The sequence below is a fragment of the Eimeria mitis genome, genomic scaffold, assembly GCF_000499745.2.
Source record: "Eimeria mitis Houghton genomic scaffold, Emh_scaff1296, whole genome shotgun sequence".
Taxonomy (NCBI): Eukaryota; Apicomplexa; class Conoidasida; order Eucoccidiorida; family Eimeriidae; genus Eimeria; species Eimeria mitis.
In genome coordinates this window covers 9093-10912 of record NW_013568645.1, presented here as the reverse complement: position 1 = coordinate 10912, position 1820 = coordinate 9093, and the positions used below count along the sequence as shown (strand labels likewise).

Here is a 1820-nt window from a genome sequence, read left to right as displayed (position 1 = left end):
AGTGCGGCTATCACCTGATATGCAGAGCCAGACGAGATTGGGTTTAGCGCTGCTTTGCTGCTGCAGCAACACGGAGGCCATGAGGGTGCTGCTTGCTGCGCTGCAGCGGCGGCGAGCTGCCTATACACCTGAACTCACGGGTTGTGCTGCAGCATACCTTGCTGCTGCTGCAGCAAGAGAGAGGCATAGATTGCTGCTGCTGCAGCGCGCCTCCCCTCAATACAGCCAAGCTGCTGCTCTGCTGCAGCAACTCATCGCGGTGTCTGTACACTCCGCTGTGTTGCACCTGCCGCAGCTGCGCGAGCTGCTGCAGAATGCATGCAGCAGCAGCAGCAGCAGCAGCAGCAGCAACAGCAGCAGCAGAGGGGGGACAGCCCTGCTAGGCCTGAGCTATCTGCCGCTCGTCGAGCCCATAGCAACCGAACTGTGGGTACTGCTGCAGCAACAGCAGCAAAACGCCAGCAGCAGCAGCAGCAGCAGCAGCAGCAGCAGCAGCAGTGGCTGGAGTGGCGACCCTGAGGGCCGCTCAGCAAAGGACCTTCTTGCTGCAGTTGCTTCTTTGGGCGAAATTGCCAAAGCAGCAGTGGCAGCAGCAGAAGCAGCAGCAACAGCAGCAGCAGCATCAGATGCTGCAGCAGCAGCTGCTGCTGCCTCTGCTGCAACAGGTGCTGCAGCAGCAAACCCAAATCAGCGCGCGCTGCGGATACCACAGAAAGAAGCTGCTGCTGCAGCACCTTACTTCTCTGCCTCTCCGAAGCCGCTGCAGCAGCAGCAGCAACAACAGCAGAAGCAGCCGCAGCAGCAGCAGCAGCAGCAGCAGCAGCAGCGGTTGGTGCTGCAGGAATGCGCACCAAGGGGGCTGCGGACGAAATCCCCTCTGCGTTTGCTGCCTATCCTCAACTCGCATGCATATTCTTCTCACCTTGCTGCTGCTGAGCCTCCCCAAGCAGCAGCAGCAGCAGCAGCAGCAGGAACAGCAGCAGCAGCAGCAGCAGCAGCAGAGACAAGGGCACTCCGCCTCCTTCAGAACTGTCAAACACCCGATGGCGTTCCAGCTAAAGAGCAGGAGCAAGGTTGCAGCGCAGCAGCAACAGCAGCAGCAGGCAGGGCTGCTGCGGCTGCTGCAGCAGCAGCAGCATGAACTTCTGCGCCAGAAGGAGCGCCTACTACAACAGCAGCGGCAACTGCAACAACAGCAGCAGCAGCAGCAACAGCAACAGCAACAGCAACAGCAGCAGCAGCCGCAGCAGCAGCTATTTCAACAGGCAAATTCCCAGCCGGACTCGAATGTGCCCCGACTGAGGACCATGGAAGCAGCTGCTGTGCCTGCTGCTGCTGCTGCTGCTGCTGCTGCTCCTGTCTCTGTTGCCTTACATGCTGCTGCAGCAGCAGGCAGCAGACAGCCAACAGCAAGTGCTGCTGCAGCAGCGTTCGCAGCACCAAGGCCCATAGCAGCATCGGCTGTAGCACCAACAGGGCGCGTAGAAATTACAGCAGCAGCAGCAGCAGCAGGAGCGACAACAGCAGCGGCAGCAGCTGCAGCAGCTGCTGCTGCAGCGCACACTGTTGCTGCTGCTGCTGCCCCTGCCCGAGAAAGAACCACAGATGCTTCGCCCCGACAGCAGCTTTCATCACTGCCGCAGCAGCAGCGCCAGCAGCATCACCAGCAGCAGCAGCACCAGCAGCAGCAGCAGCAGCAGCAGCAGTGGCAAAAGCCGTTGCAGCAGCAGCAGCAGCACAAGTGGCATCAGTGGGACAGCTCTTATCTCTCTTACCGATTCGCAACAACAACCAGCAGCAGCAGCAGCAGCAGCAACGCA

At 60.4% G+C, this 1820-nt stretch overlaps 1 protein-coding gene across 1 annotated transcript in view; it reads left to right on the top strand.

Annotated features, from left to right (window-relative positions):
• Positions 1 to 1820, top strand: part of EMH_0033980 (uncharacterized protein) — a gene marked incomplete at both ends in the record, with an annotated part of 11182 nt that overhangs the window by 670 nt on the left and 8692 nt on the right. Inside the window, 2 exons of the mRNA XM_013494809.1 lie at positions 107 to 1031; positions 1081 to 1820. Of these exons, the coding sequence (XP_013350263.1) occupies positions 107 to 1031; positions 1081 to 1820 (1665 nt within the window). The remainder of the gene's footprint in view (positions 1 to 106; positions 1032 to 1080) is intronic.